This window comes from Saccopteryx bilineata, chromosome X, assembly GCF_036850765.1.
Source record: "Saccopteryx bilineata isolate mSacBil1 chromosome X, mSacBil1_pri_phased_curated, whole genome shotgun sequence".
NCBI lineage: Eukaryota > Metazoa > Chordata > Mammalia > Chiroptera > Emballonuridae > Saccopteryx > Saccopteryx bilineata.
Window position 1 is genome coordinate 41,332,854 of NC_089502.1, and position 15,737 is coordinate 41,348,590.

Genomic DNA, 15,737 nt, shown 5'->3' on the forward strand with positions numbered 1-15,737 from the left:
ATTCAGATGTTGTCAGAGAATTGCTTGGTTGTGTGGGAAACTGCTTTACCACACACACACACACACACACACACACACAGAGTGGAATTGGTGATGAAAACTCTTACTGCCCTAACAAAATAGCACAAATGTAGTGGTTTCAAATACCACCAATTTATTATCTCACTGTTTAGTAGATCAGAAATCTATGTCAGCTCAGCTGAGTCTTCCACTTAAGTGTCACGAAAGGCAGAAGTCAAGGTGTCAGTTGGGCTGAGGTCTTGTCTGGAGTTTCTGGGGGCATACCACTTATAGGTTCATTCAAGTTGTCAGCAGAATTTAGTTTCATGCAGTTGTGAAACTGAGACCCCTATTTCCTTGATGACTGTCAGCTAAGAGACATTTCTAGTTTCTAGAGGCTGCCCATATTTCTCAGTTTGTAGCCTCCTTCCTCAGTCTTCAAGCCAAGAATCAAGCATTGAGTCCTCACACTATGAATTTCTGAATTCAGATCTTTAATGTGATTAGATTAAGCATACCTTGCTACTCTCCCTTGTGCCACATAGCACAATCATGGGAGTAACACTAGGGTTTGGAGATCACTGGGCCAGAATTCTGCTTACCATAACCACAATCATAAAAAAGGTGAAAGAAGGGCATGTAGCCCAAACTCTGATCCACAATTGAGACCGGGCAGCTGTGACTTTTCTCTTGCCTTCTGTTTCCAGATGAAAGATCTCCGCCATGAGAATGTTAACCCTTTATTGGGCTTCTTCTATGATTTGGGGATGTTTGCTATTGTGACAGAATTCTGCTCCCGAAGGAGTCTTGAAGACATACTGATGAATGAAGATGTGAAACTAGACTGGATGTTTAAATCATCACTCCTGCTGGATCTTATCAAGGTTAATGGAAAGACTGAGGAAATCTTGAACTTTCTCTGTAGATTAGAACTTAAAAGGTTTTGGGTGTTATGTTTTCCTTGTATCATTGTGATGATCTCACTACTTCCTTACCAGGGTCTGCCTCTTATCCTGTCTCACAATCTCTTTGTCCATATCTGTTATAACAAGGATTTACTTGCCTTGACCTCCCCCCCCCCCAATTATCTTTCTTCCTGTTGGCATTGAGGACTTTTCACCTTCAGCAATTCTTTCTTCCATCCCGCTTTTCTGATTTCTGGATGTGGAAAAGTGCTCATTTCCAGAATCTTTGGTGCTACTTACCCCACCTTCTCATTTTTACCTTCTAAAAGGTGGTTCAGTTTAGAACTACGTGATGGATCTTTTCATACCATAGGTACAGATATGGAACTCAGCATGACCAGAAGCAAAAGACCATTGGGTCTATCAGGCAGCCCATCCATTTTCTGAGGCAGGGGCTATGTACAGTCAATAGACTTCATGGATAGGACTATGAGTGGGCTTCACGGAAGTCCATGCATTGTCTGGAATAATATGCAATTTTGTGTGTGTGTGTGTGTGTGTATGTTTTTATGAGGCTGATCTGAATAATTAATGACTTGTTGAGCTTCTTGCATATTGATCATAGTCTTGACCTTAATATTATGGCTTAACCTTTTTCAAGCCAGCTTTATAGACATTATCTCATTCCATTCCTCATTGGCCTCCTTTTACAGAGGCTCAGAGAAGCTAAATGGGGTATACTTTGTTATGTAGTATCTGCCACACATAGTAGGTGCTCAATAAATATTTTTCAGCCAATTAAGTGGCACAGTTAATAATAGAATCCAAATCTCCCAATTCATATTTTAGTACTTTTCCCACTTATCTTATAAACAAGGTACTGTGAGTTAAGAAAGAAACCTGTAAATGACAATACTCTCAATCCCAGGGTGAATGAAACCCAAGAATTAGACAACCTGGGAAAAATCTTACCCATTGCAGACTTTGCTAAGAAATACTGGAGCTATAGCCTGAGTAGGTGGTGGTGCAGTGGATAAAGCATCGGATTGGGATGCGGAGGACCCAGGTTCGAGACCCTGAGGTCGCCAGCTTGAGCGCGGGCTCATCTGGTTTGAGCAAAAGCTCACCAGCTTGGACCCAAGGTTGCTGGCTCTAGCAAGGGGTTACTCGGTCTGCTGAAGGCCTGCGGTCAAGGCACACATGAGAAAGCAATCAATGAACAACTAAGGTCTCGCAACGAAAAACTGATGATTGATGCTTCTCATCTCTCTCCATTCCTGCCTGTCTATCCCTCTCTCTGACTCTCTCTCTGTCCCTATAAAAAAAAAAAAAAAAAAAAAAGAAAGAAATACTGGAGCTACAGATTTTTTGAGGGCACAAAATATTAAACATACAAATACAAAATGGGTATCAGATAGATACAAAATAGAACCAGATACTTAAAAAGGCTCGATATAGTTTTAAAACAATACACTAGAATATTGATGTATTTATATGTGAATAATTAAACCGATCTCATAGAGTTCTGGTAGATTACATTTGAATGTTATATAAAGTTGCCAAGTAATCTTCAATGATTGGTACTATTGAGATTTCTTCTTTTAATTGTTTATTTTAAATTAAAAAATAATGTATAAATTCAATTTAAAAATTAAATGATATAAAAATTCTGACATTTGCTCATTCTTCTTCATATTCTCCCCCCAAATTAGCCACTGCTAACAATTGGATGATCAGCCTTGTAATTAATTTTGAGTATATTTGCATACAATGTAGATTTTCTTTTCTTTTTTTTTTTTTTTGTATTTTTCTGAAGCTGAAAACGGGGAGAGACAGTCAGACAGACTCCCGCATGCACCTGACCGGGATCCACCCGGCACGCCCACCAGGGGTGATGCTCTGCCCACCAGGGGGCGATGCTCTGCCCCTCCGGGGCGTCGCTCTGCCGCGACCAGAGCCACTCTAGCTCCTGGGGCAGAGGCCAAGGAGCCATCCCCAGTGCCCGGGCCATCTTTGCTCCAATGGAGCCTTGGCTGCGGGAGGGGAAGAGAGAGACAGAGAGGAAGGAGGGGGGTTGGAGAGGCAAATGGGCGCTTCTCCTATGTGCCCTGGCCGGGAATCGAATCCGGGTCCCCTGCATGCCAGGCCGATGCTCTACTACTGAGCCAACCGTCCAGGGCTTCTTTGTTTTTTAATATACATACTGTCACATAGTTTTGCAACTTACTATTTTTTACTTACTCTATGGCTTAGAGATGTTTCTCTGTTGGTACAGATCTACCTGATTACTTTTAAATGTTGAAAAACATTTTGTAGTTTGGATATACCACAATTGGGACAGTCCTTTCTTGATAGGTATTTATTGTATTTCCAATAATGCAATATTATAAAGCAGAGCTGCAATGAGAATTCTTGTATATGTCTTCTTGTACAGATTAGTAAGCATTTCTTTGGAGGAGATGTAGAATCCATAGGTCACAGGGCATATATACTTTCAATCTTTTTTTTTTTTTACAGAGACAGAGAGAGAGTCAGAGAGAGGGATAGGTAGGGACAGACAGACAGGAACAGAGAGAGATGAGAGGCATCAATCATTAGTTTTTTGTTGTGACAGCTTAGTTGTTCATTGACTGCTTTCTCATATGTGCCCTGACCGCAGGCCTTCAGCAGACAGAGTAACCCCTTGCTGGAGCCAGCGACCTTGGGCTCAAGCTGGTGAGCCTTACTGAAACCAGATAAGCCCAAACTGGTGACCTTGGGGTCTCAAACCCGGGTCCCCTGCATCCCAGTCCGATGCTCTATCCACTGTGCCACCGCCTGGTCAGGTGATATACTTTCAGTCTTGATAGTTATTGCAAATTTGCCCACCCAAAAGGCTGTACTGATTTCTTTTTCTGCCAATAGTAGATGAGAGTTCGACTAGCTCTTTTGGGGAGGGGGTTGGAATCTTCAAATTGTTGGAGTTATATGTATATGATTCCATCCTGTGTTTGAAGTGGTGTGAATGCAGTGGCCAAGACATGGAAACAACCAAAGTGCCCTTCAATAGAGGATTGGATAAAGAAGAAGTGGTACATATATACAAGGGAATAGTACTCAGCCATAAGAAATGATGACAGAGTGTCATTTAGGACAACATGGATAGACCAAGAGAACATTATACTGAGTGAAATAAGTAAATCATTAAAAGCTAAGAACTCTATTATTCCATACATAAGTGGGACACAAAATTGAGCCTCATGGACATAGATAAGAGTGCAGTGGTTACTAGGGGAGAGAAAGGGCATTGGGGAGAAGGGGAAGGGCTTAAAGAGGGACAAACATAAGGAGATGGAGAATGATTTGACTTTGGGTGATGGGTATACAACACAATCAACTGTCCAAATGATGTGGAGATGTTTTCCAAAATCTGTGTACTCTAGTTGACCAATGTCACCCTGTTAAATTTAATCATCTTTTAAAAAAAGAAACGGTAGCGAATCTTCCAGTAATATACAATTCTTTATACACTTAATGTATGATTCTTTATCAAAGCATAAAGTTTTACAGCTAAAAGAGACCTGGAAATGATTCTTACTGTCCAAATTTTGCTTTGCCTGGATGAAAAAAATAAAAAAACCAAAAAACTGAATTCTGGATCATTATAGCTCATGCCATTAACAATCCCAGAAAGCAGTTCTAAAAGCGCAAAACAGTTAAATAAGTTGTTAGATAAGTCATGTTTGTATCATCTTCAGGGCATGAAGTACTTACACCATAGAGAGTTTGCTCATGGGAGGCTGAAATCTCGGAACTGTGTGGTAGATGGGCGTTTTGTACTAAAAGTGACAGATTATGGCTATAACGACATCTTGGAAAAGCTAAGACTCCCCCAAGAGGAACCTTCTGCTGAAGGTAAGCAATGGATTTTATATTTCTGATGCAAGCAAGGTAACTTTAAAGTTGAAATGAGACTATGCACTGAATTAAAACCTCAGGCTGATTCAACTCCCCACTTTTGTTGAAAATCCAGCCTTTTTCAAAGCCAAAGTAGTGAAAGAAATCTGCAAGCTGTAATAAGAACAAAGCCTGTGCAATAATGTTAAGATCCTGCTGTGGTAGGATTAGGCCGTATTGTTTGGAGACCCCAGGAGTGCCTAGAGGAACTTACTGAGCACTAGGCACACAGTAGGTGCTCAATAAATACTTGTCAGATTGAATGGAAGGTAATTTGGTAGCTGGACCCCCACAAAGCACATTTTAAAATGGAGTGTCACCATTAAATCATACCCTCACTGTCTCTGTCAGAGAGAAAGAAGCAAGCAAGTAGGGGACCCCCAGAAAATAAATGTTCTATGGGTTGTGTGGGATGACTTCAAACTAAATATGGCATTCTAGTAAATAAGTAGGTACACGAGTAAGGTCCATTTTATGTTTTTGTCTTCTGTTTAGTGCATTAGTGGCAGCACCAAACAATGTCTGTAAGGATCATCACAGATCAAATAGGAGAAATCTGTGATGGGGAGTGGGAATGGGTGAGTGAGAACTAGGATGAAATGAACTGGTAGGAAAGAGAGAGAAAGGAAGAGAAAAGTATGAACGAAAAAACAATGAATAGGGTAAAATACATATAAGAAACTTGGGCATTAAAAGTTTTAACCAATATTGCAAGGGCAAAGAAGGGAGTGTAACACACACACAAACCCAACCACAGAGAAACACAACTCAGAAAGACAGAAAGAAGACACAAAATTACAAGATATACTCATATTCTTAAAAGTGTCTTTGGCATTATAAGCTTTAAAACTACTGACTTTACTACATAGAAAAAAATGAAGAAGAAAAGACAGAGGGACACATGGACAGATAGGGACAGACAATCCTGTTATCAGTGGTATCATCTTCGTACTTTACAAAACTTGTGGGATATTAAACTTTAGGGAGTCATCTAGTCCAACTTTCTCAAGTAACAGATAAGATAACTGAGGCTCAATATTTTCCCAAGTCATGCAACTACTTAAAAGTATTTCCAGGAATTCAGTTCTGGTCTTCTGAAGACTAGTCCTTATACTCAGCTAAATTAAAACATATAACAATTTCCTTTTTCTCTGCCCATTCATGCTTTAGAGGACTTGAAGTTCCTGGAAATCGCTATAAGAAAAAATGTGGTTCTCTTTCTCTTTTTCTTTTCCCCTCCTTCTTTCCCTTCCTCCCTCCTCCCTCTCTTACTTTGTCTTATTGTAGACTTAGTCCTATGGTTATTATTTGGCTAATTCTAATATTAAAATTTCCTGTTGTTAGCGCTAGGATGTTGGTATGACAGCTGCAGAGTGGCAAGTTCTTAGCTTTCTGTCAAAATTAGTCATGTACAGAAGATAAAACACAATGCCCAGATTCGCAGAGTTCAGTATAATTCAAAGTTAAGAAACTCTGGTCTCAGAGTAAGGAAAGGGTAGCTACAAACTCTCTCTCCTCTCTCTCTCTCTCTCTCTCTCTCTCTCTCTCTCTCTCTCTCTCTGTGTGTGTGAGTGAGTACTGTGTCTGTCATTTTCTCTGCCTCTCTCGGTTTCATTTCATTCTCCAAATTGCAATGGCAATGTAGATGCTCAATCTATTGTTCACATACTGCAGCCACAAATTTTCTTTTTCAAAAAAAAATTTTTATTTAGAAAATTAAATTTAATCAGGTGATATTGATGAATAATGTTCAGGCAAACATTTTTATAGCATTTGAACTGTTGACTGTGTTGTGTGCCCATCACCCATCAGAAGTTTTCTAAACTGCAAATCTGATCATCTTCCAGCTATGCCAAAATGTATTGAATGGCTGTCCATTGCTCTTAGGATAAATTTAAAATTCTTTTACATGGCTTATGAGCCCTGCAAGAGTCTGGGCCTTGAAAATGTCCTTACATCTTTATGCTTCAGCAGTGCTGACCTTCTTCCAGTTGTTTATTTACACCAGTCACTCCTACTTCCAGACCTTCACACATGCTATGCCCATTGCTTGGGACAGTCTTCCTTTCCCACTCTGTTATAGACTCTTCTCATTTTGGCTAAATTCTAGTTGTTCATAGGGCTCAACATAAATACCACTTACTCAAGAGGCTTTCCATAACCACTTATGCTGGGCTAAATTCTCCTCTTAACGATCGCTTAGGACTTTGAACTTTAGTGTAATACATTTTGTTGGTATTATGTGTTTAATTAGCTGTCCTCTTCCCCCATTTAAACTATAAGCTCTGTGAATGCAAGAAACAAGTTTACTTCCCTCAGCTCTTTTTACTACCTGATAGGATAAGTGTTTATCGCATCAACAAATGATTGGAATGAAATGGAAAACTCACTGCTCCCTACCTTAGATGACAGGGCTAATAGAATCTGGCTCGACTTTCATTTTATAGTTGGGGAAACTGAGATTCAGAAAGGTGAGCTAATTAGTGACCAAGTTGAGATGTTAGACCCAGGTCTCTTAATTTCCAGCCCTGTGTTCTTTTGTACTGTACCACACTATCCAAAGATGATTTTTATCACCATAGCAAGATTCAGAGTTAGTAGAGCCACTAGCAGATAAAAAAAACAAGCTAAGGTAATTTTCCTAGTTTTCCTGAGAGTGCAAGTGTTTTAGGTAGTGGCTCTTACTTGGCTCTGGAGTAGGCATGGGGAAATGGAGGTGGGTTGTAAGTGTATTTATTACTGTCTATCTCAATTATATAAGTATAGTGCAGATAAAGCCTCATTTTAGCCATTAACAACATAACAGGTAAGTGCTTTCTGAAAATACTATTTGGTAATGATTGTATTTAATAACCTAGCTTTTATCAGAGAGTTTTGTCCTTTTTCCCCCTTCTTATGCTTTTAAATGTGCACGGAGAGAGGATGGCAGGAAGAAGCAGTTACATACCATTTTCCCTGCTTCCAAATATTCCCTCTGCCCTCCCTCCAAAACCACATTCCTGAAACCCCACAGTCAGAAATATATTATTCTTTTCATTAAAGTATCATTCATTTTTTTAGTTTTATTCGTAAATATCAGGCAAGGAGATGTAAGGGTAAAATCACTATAGAGAATGTATCAGAGACTTCTGTGGGGAAAAGGACGGGGGAGAGAAACGCTGGGCACACCTGAAGAACAAAGAGAAAAAATGAGTATAATGTTGAGGGTAAGGCTAGAATTCCCTGTTTTACCATTTTAATCAGGATTGGATTAAAATAAGAATTTCCAAGGTGAGTTTTTCTCTTTCCTGTGTTTCACTAATGAACCCAAATGATCACATACCTTTTACCCTCTTTCCTGCTTCATAGAAGCTCGCCCCTGGGCTCCCTTCCCAGTATCCCAAATTTAACACAATGATAAGTAAGCCACCACATTTTCCCTGTCACCCCTACCTTCAACAGACACTCTTCTTCAGCCTCCCTCTCTGACTGTCAACCTGTTGTTCACTGCAATGTTGTCCCCTTTCCAGAGTACATTGGGCCTATCCCCAGCCCTGCCACTTCCTTTTCCATTGTAAACTTCCCATGTATCTGGATCTCAAACTGCTGCTGCCATCCCCACCCACGTTCAGACCCTTTTCACCTCGCCTCACTCTGGCTCTTCCTGTAATAACTTCCTAGCTGGTCTCCCTGATTCCAGCCTCTCTAGCTCGTCAGTTCAGCTTGTGCAGTGTGCCAGATTCATCTTCCTGAATACGGTTTTCGTCAAATCCCTCTCCAGCTCCTGCACCCCTACTGCCTTTTGTGTTCACTCCAAATGCCTTCATTTGACTCTCAGGGCCTCTCACCTTCTGCCCTCATTCTTCCAGCCACCCTCCCTTCCCCACTTCATCAACCCCATTTCTCATTATTTCTTAACAGAGCCATTCTCTTCAGCCAAGCTAATCTGCTTACCTCCACCCCCCCCATCTACAATTTGCTCCTTTCTACCTCTTGTTTTTCTGCACGTACTGTTCTTTCTCCCTGCAAAGCCTTTAGCCTCTCAGCTCTAGAAACTGCATCCTCAACGTACTTAACAAGCTCCTTTAAGATTTAACTTTTCCAGGAAGCTTTTGCGGATTAAGTTGACCAGCTCAGTTTTTTATTTGTTTGAATCTAATGAAATCGTCAACATTTAATGATTTTGGCCTATAGAAACAGCAATTTCATATGGTTCAATGTGAAACACTTCCTCCAGCTTTGAACTATTCTATTTATATTGTTAATGTGTATTTCTTTACGAATTGCATAAGGGGCTATCCTCCCAAATTTATGAGTCTCTGACTGCTATAACACCCTACACGCAGAAATAAAATATCTTTTACCTCAATGGAGCCTGAAATGGAGCAGAGTATACCATCAGTAGTCAAATTTGGCTTTTAATAGATTCATAGATTCATTTGCCTGAACGATATAGTGGACCTCACATCTATCTCTCTTGTTTTGCAGTTAAGGGTACACATGTCTGTCTTAACCACTGGTCTGTGAGCTCTGAAAGGGCAATGACAAGACCTAATTCATTTCTGGTACCTCCCCTGTACCTAGCATGGTGCCTGGTACATTGTAGACCCTCAATAAATAGTTTCAAAACTGAGTTGAAGGACTTCCTGCACCTTTCTGCTTTGCAAGAAACAGAGAAGGCCTGGGGATCCTCTAATCCTTTTAGAGAAGACCTGGAGAAAGCAACCTGTGAATCTCTGAACTCCAACACAATCAAATTACTAGATACATATAGATCTCAGCAAACAGAATATCCATGGCAACCAATCTGGCAGTGCACTCACCTTTCCCTGGAAGTCTGCCAACTGCTACTGGCAGGCTCAAGAAAATAAGAAAGCAAGTGCCAGATAGTTTTTCTACTTTGAGTTTCTCTTCCCCACACATCTGTTGTGTCCAACCACATGGCCCTGATTTGGGAAGAGTAATGTACTTTCTCTTTGCATAATTCCTTAGGTTCATAGATTCAGACCCTGGGAAGGCACTAGCATGCTGATCTGTCTAATAAAATGATAAAGCAGTCAATGAAATAATCAGCTTTGGAGTCCTTGAGGGCATTGGACATGTTGCCAGTTAATCTTCCCCACATGACTTATACAACTCTTTCTTTTCAGAGTTGCTGTGGATGGCCCCTGAACTGCTGAGAACCCCCAAGGGCAGCAGATTGGGTTCTCTTGCAGGAGATGTCTATAGCTTTGCCATAATCATGCAAGAAGTGATGGTCCGGGGAACCCCATTCTGCATGATGGATCTTCCTGCTGAAGGTAAGCAAGAAGTGAGAAAAGGGCACAAGTAGCTTACTGTGACCCAGATGATCAGGCCAACCCAGGCTATTGTGATTTGCCAGAGGAGTGAACATGGTTATGTGTTTGTGCTGCCTGCTAGTCTGCAAGCAGCCCATGTTGTGTGCAGATGGAACTTGGAAACAGACAGCTTTAGGCATTTGAAATAAATTCCCCCACCCAGGAAATTGGTCCATATCCAAACTGTGACATAAACCAAGGTCCTACAGGATCTGTATCAATCTCTTATTTCAGCAGCCCCTTCTACTGCTCTGATACATCCTCTGCCAGGTATTTCATTTTCCCTCATGATGCTCCTGGATGGCGAGGTCTTCCCATACTTTCAATGTGACATTCCACAGGCTTTCAGCCTTATCTTCCACTGGCTATCAGCCAAATAAATGGTAAAAAGCAGTGGGCAAAAGTTTGAGGAGAAGCAGGGTATTTGCATACTCTAAAAGTAGGAACCTATTATATGCTAATTACAAGCAGGAAAATACTAACTTTACTAGTGAAAGATCCTACAGACAACTTAACCAAGTAAGTGATCAAGGCACATCAATATCATGTACTCCCTGACATGATGCACTGAGAAGGGCATAACACCACCCTTGGGGTATTCTTGTAAAAAATGCATAGCTTCAATATAACTATAGGAAAACATCAGACCCACCCCAACTGAGAGGCATTCTGCAAAAGAACTGGCCAATAGTCATAAAAAGTGTCAAAGTCATAAAAGACAGGGAAAGAATGAGGAACCATCACATATTGCTGAGACTGAAAAACAACAATTAAATACAATATGGGCTCTTAAATTAGAGTATGGGACAGAAAAAGAATATTAAGGGGAAATAGATGAAATTCAAATAAAGACTCTAGGTTGGTACAATAGTATTGTACCAGTATTAATTTCCTTTTTACTATGGTGATATAAGTTGCTAACATTAGAGGAAGCTGAATGAAGGGTATTTCATAGAATTGTAATATTTTTACACCTTTTCTAGAAGTCTAAATTTATTTCAAAATAAAGGATTTAAAAATGCAAACAAAACAAAACAAAACCCCCCAAATACTTAGCTATCCTTTGCCCCACTTATGGTCCCATATCATCCCTCTACTCATAGCTTCCCAACTGTTCCCCATCACTTGTTAAACAAAGCACATGTTTCTCACATGACATACAATGCTCTCCACAATCTGGCCCTTAACCTCCTCTCTAAGCTTATATCCTGTCACCCCCTACAATCCACTTAAACCTCATGACTGGTAGTACCCTGAAAGCCTCATGGTGTTTCCTACCTCTATGTGTTCACACAGGCTGTTCACAGTACCTAAAATGACCTCACCTTCTCCACATCTTGCTTCATTCAAATTGTGTTACTTCCTCTTGGAAGCTTTCTTTGACCTTACCTGTTCATTTTGAGTCAGGTGCCCCCTCTGTGTTCACCTGTGTCTTTGTCTTCTAGAGTACTTATATTGTTGGCCATTGTTTATCTCCTTAATTGGACTGTGAGCTCTTTAAGGGCATGAATCATGCTTGATATAACTAAAAAGATGACCCATTCAACTTGATGGTTTTCTGAGAAAGGTACAAGGGCTCCCTCTGCAGTTGTGCCCCAAAGGGTTGATTCACATAAAATTTATTGCACTCAGAGATCAAGGTGCTGTGATGGAGAAACCATTAATAATACAGGCCAACCTGGAATAAAAAAGCAGAATGTGTGATGTCACAAGGAGCTGAAAAGTCAGAGGCAACAGCTGAAATTCTTTCATGGGGGCAAGGGAACATTTATTATGGTCTGAAGCAGCACTGTTGTAGTGATACAGCCAATGGGAAAGGCACACAGTTGGGTCAAGTAAAGTTTGGTTCATGATGAGTATGTTAGAGATGGGGTTGTGGAGAGGGGACTAAAAATAAAAAAAATAGCTGAAGAGATAGTCAGAGCTTGGATTTTATCTTGTGTGTTATAAGAAGTCATAAATAAATTTTAGGCAAGAAAGTGACATGCCAAAATTCATGTTTTAGGAATAGTTTAGAGACAGACAGCTAGGCTAGAAGCAAAGACCAATTTGAGACTATTGTGGGTTGCTGGGGCCATTGAAGGCTAACTATTTTCTTCTCCTTCCTTTAAAAATATCAGTCGGAAAGATCTAGACCAGGGGTCGGGAACCTGTGGCTCTTTTGATGACTGCATCTGGCTCACAGACAAATCTTTAATAAAAATAATAATGTAAAAAATACAAAACATTCTCATGTATTACAATCCATTCATTTCCTACCACTCTTGTTCATGGTTGTGGGTGGCTGGAGCCAATCACAGCTGTCCTCCAGGACAACACCAAATTTTTATTGGATAATGCATAACGTATACGGGTCGTTGTAAGGCTCTCACAGAATTACATTTTAAAATATGTGGTGTTCATGGCTCTCTCAGCCAAAATAGTTCCCAACCTCTGATCTAGACCTTTGATCACTAATAGCTGTTGTGTCTGAATTGGGAGATTAAAACCCCCAGTTGAGGTATGAGACATTTGCAAGAAGGACAGTGTATTAGACTGAAATTATCTGGGATAAAATTTGAATTCTGTTCACTTACTAGGCATATGACTTTGAGTAAACTACTTACTTTCTTTGTGCCTCAGTTTTCCCTTTTGAAAATGAAGAGTTCCTACCTCATCTGTCTGTAATGAGAATCACATGAAACAATGCATGCAAAGTGCTCACTCAGTCCATAGTCTGATAAATGTTCCACCAAAAGTGGTGTTCAAGGACCAGCAGGAAGGAAGATACCAATGATCTTCTGAACTATCTACTGGGTTTCTTAATGACCTTTCTCTATGGGTCAGACAGGGCACATAGACTGGACCCAAGCTTAGATTGGGCCTTCAGGGGGTCAGATGGTAATTATGTCTACTGTAGAGATTGGAAGGCTTAGATGACCTGGGGAGTCAGATCATTGGAGTTATAGTTAGATAATTTATATGTGATAGGCCTCATAGAAAACCTAGCAAAAGCAGGATAAAGCTCTGTCTAAATGATACCAATAGCTCCATTGATTATTATTATTATTTTGCCTCATTCTCAATTGACTGATGTTACTTTTGCTCAGATACAATTTATATTCATGTCACCTAAGGAGAAAACAAGGAGATGACTTTCTGTTACTTCTCTTGACTAATACTTTTCTTGGCTAAAATTCACTTATCTTTGTTAAATCTTGGTGCTTTTCCCATGATATGTAGACCTTTCTCTTCTTGTTTCTGGACAGAAATCATAGAAAGACTTAAGGAGCCTCCTCCTGTGTACAGACCAGTGGTTCCTCCTGAGCACGCCCCTCCAGAATGTCTCCAGCTGATGAAGCAATGCTGGGCTGAGGCTGCAGAGCAACGACCAACTTTTGATGAAATATTTAACCAGGTAAAGATTGCGTGAATCTTAAAAATGCACTCATCTTGAAACCATCCTACCCCAAACTAACTCCTTGGGTTCTTGTTTAATTGTGGAAGGAACCTCTGACAGAGAAAAAGGTACTCCTTTTGAGAAAGAAGCATGGAAGTGGCTACTTGGAGGCCCTTGATGCTGTCTCATCCCAGCACATCCTGAAGGAGCATAAGGGTTGTTTTTTTGTGTTACTCTGTATTTGTACTTCTGTTGCAAATCACCACAATCTGACCTAACTACCGTTCAGTTGTAAAAGTGAACCATCAGGCATTTGCAAGGCATTAACATTGAGACTGTTATGAAATGGGTATCATAGAATAGATGGGTAACATCATACAGCCAAGATTGCTTTGAAGATCACAGAGAACTCCGATGAGTATAGTATTTAAGCACTGTTAGGTTGTTTTTGGAGAGTCAGAAAAAATACAGGGTGTTTGAAAGTGTGTTTAAGATGGAAGAAAGTGCAAATGTGGAGTACAAAAGCAGGAGATTCCTTAGGTGCCTAGAGAACGACTTGAGGCAATAGAGTGCCTGAAAAGTGATAAACTCTCCTTTAGATATGGAATTTTAGAAAAGGTTGGTCCTTCCTTCCTTCCTTCCTTCCTTCCTTCCTTCCTTCCTTCCTTCCTTCCTTCCTTCCTTCCTTCCTTCCTTCCTTCTTTCTTCCTTCTTTCCTTCCTTCCTTTTTTCCTTTCCTTTCCTTTTCTTTCCACTCCACTCCACTCCCTTCCCTTCCTTTCTTCTCTTCTCTTCCCTTTTCTTTTCTTTCTTTCTTTCTTTCTTTCTTTCTTTCTTTCTTTCTTTCTTTCTTTCTTTCTTTCTTTCTTTCTTTCTTTCTCTTTCTCTCTCTCTCTTTCTTTCTTTCTTTCTTCTTTCCTGAGAGAGAGGGAGAGAGAGAGAGACAGAGAGAGAGATAAGATGGGAGGGAGATGAATGAGAAGCATCAACTCATAGTTGCAGCACCTTAGTTGTCCACTGATTGCTTCTCATATGTGCCTTGACAAGGGGGCTCAAGCTGAGACAGTGACGCCTTGCTCAAGCCAGCGACCTTGGACTCAAGCCATTGACTTTGGGATTCAAGGCAGTGACATTTGGACTCAAATCAGCAATTATGCTATCATTTGGGTGATCCCATGCTCAAGCCAGTGACCCCACCCTGAAATTTGTGGACCTGTGCTCAAGTCAGATGAACCTGTGCTAAAGCCGGCAACTTTGGGGTTTCTAACATAGGACCTCAGCATCCCAGGTGATGCCCCATTAATTGCGCCTCCACCAGTCAGGCAAGGCTAATTCTTTCTTTAGATTGTAGAACTAAAAGGGGGAAATGAGAAAAGGACAGAGAGAGTCCTACTAGGGGAGCTAGGGTGCAGTTTCTACGTTGGAGCTGGCATTTTAGGACTTTGTTAAACTATAAGATACTGAAACTCAGGGTGCTTTCTGTGAGTGCTCTGTCAGCTCTGGTGAAGAGACTTTTGAGCCTGGATGGAGTACAGCACTGAGATGCTTTGTGAGTGGCAGGTATCTGAGGCGGAAAAAAGAAAGAGTTGGATTGAAAGCCTGAGGGGCCCTGCATATGAAGTCATCCGTGTCCCCAGCTAACAATGCCTCCATTAGCCTGGCTGGGTTTTTTGAAGACACTCAAACAGGGGTTCAATAGTATGTAAAAGGCAAAAGACCATGAAGGTCAAATTTCTAAAAACTTACCATGAGGCAAGAGAGACAGCATTTGCCCTTGTATTGACACTAGAGATGTTATTTCAGAAGGCAGAAGAGAAGCCAGTAATAGATAGAAGGAGTATACATCATACGACCTAAAACAAGACATTGCTGGAGTTTCCCTCACTGAAATGCTTCAATGGAAGTTTAGATTGTCTGAAAGACAAGGGTAGCCTCCCAATTCCCTTGTAGCTAATAAAACTGAAGTGGAGAGAGGAATATTAGGTTCCCTAGGTTAGGCAACAGGGGAAGTCCAAGCATCTGATCTGGCTACTGAAATTACTGGAAGGACCTTGGTGGATCTCTAGATATGAACCAGGCTCAGAAGAAGATGTCTAGTGTTGGTCTTGGGGTATTCAGTGCTAAGTGGCAGATATGTGGCCCAGCCATATAAGAGGTTTCATTGGGACAGATTCCTAGATGTCTTCCCAGAAAAACTGC

General features: G+C 40.7%; 1 protein-coding gene across 4 annotated transcripts in view; it reads left to right on the forward strand.

Moving 5' to 3' along the window:
- The window catches only part of GUCY2F (guanylate cyclase 2F, retinal), a 126,582-nt gene that overhangs the window by 60,593 nt on the left and 50,252 nt on the right, over positions 1 to 15,737 (forward strand). For all 4 annotated transcript variants that reach the window (XM_066250027.1, XM_066250029.1, XM_066250030.1 and 1 more), the window contains 4 exons: positions 708 to 884; positions 4,643 to 4,799; positions 9,971 to 10,120; positions 13,408 to 13,556. In XM_066250027.1, the coding sequence (XP_066106124.1) occupies positions 708 to 884; positions 4,643 to 4,799; positions 9,971 to 10,120; positions 13,408 to 13,556 (633 nt within the window). The remainder of the gene's footprint in view (positions 1 to 707; positions 885 to 4,642; positions 4,800 to 9,970; positions 10,121 to 13,407; positions 13,557 to 15,737) is intronic.